At 54.3% G+C, this 628-nt stretch overlaps 1 protein-coding gene across 1 annotated transcript in view; it reads right to left on the bottom strand.

Moving 5' to 3' along the window:
* The window catches only part of NLRP7 (NLR family pyrin domain containing 7), a gene marked incomplete at both ends in the record, with an annotated part of 16656 nt that extends 16477 nt beyond the window's left edge, over positions 1 to 179 (bottom strand). The window contains one exon of the mRNA XM_021706249.1: positions 12 to 179. Within this exon, the coding sequence (XP_021561924.1) occupies positions 12 to 179 (168 nt within the window). The remainder of the gene's footprint in view (positions 1 to 11) is intronic.
* Between the last annotated feature and the right edge of the window lie 449 nt (positions 180 to 628).

The following is a 628-nucleotide window of genomic DNA, read 5'->3' as shown; positions in this document are numbered from 1 at the left end:
CCGTGCAGCACCACCGTGGGCGGGAGCGGCCCGGGGGGCCGCCGGGGGCCGCCGAAGGGGAGCAGCCGCGCGTGTCGCTGCACGAAGGCCTCCACGTCCTCGCTGTCCCCGGGCCCGTCCTCTGCCCAGATCTGCTGGAACTTCTTCCTCGCCACGCTCCTGTAGGTGTCCACTGCACTCTGCAGGGAGGGAGGCCAGGGAGCAGCTGGAGACGGCGGAGTATCTGCTGGGGGAGAGACTCGTGTTAAGGAAGGAAGGAGGAGAAATAAGCTCACAAGGAGAAATCTTAGGCCGCAGACACCCTTGCTGCTGTCCGGCCTGTTGTGGCCTTCACAACACATCTTCTCTTTAATAAGTCTACCTTTCTTCAACTAGAAATTGACCTTCCATATGACCCAGCAAACCCCTAATTGGGAATATACCTGGAGGAACTCAAGTCATTCTACCAAAAAGATACTTGCACAACGCATGTCTGTTGCAGCTCTATCCACGATAGCAAAAACATGGAACCAACCATGCTGCCCATTGAAGCTGGACTGGATTAAAAAAGTGTGGTACATATACACAGTGGAATATTATGCAGCCATAAAGAAGGACAAATATATGGACTTCGCAGCAACTTGGATGG

Source organism: Carlito syrichta, unplaced genomic scaffold (assembly GCF_000164805.1).
Source record: "Carlito syrichta isolate Samal-C Ts95f unplaced genomic scaffold, Tarsius_syrichta-2.0.1 Scaffold315381, whole genome shotgun sequence".
In the NCBI taxonomy this organism is placed as follows: domain Eukaryota; kingdom Metazoa; phylum Chordata; class Mammalia; order Primates; family Tarsiidae; genus Carlito; species Carlito syrichta.
The sequence above is the reverse complement of the archived record's forward strand: the minus strand, read 5'-3'. Positions and strand labels throughout refer to the sequence as shown.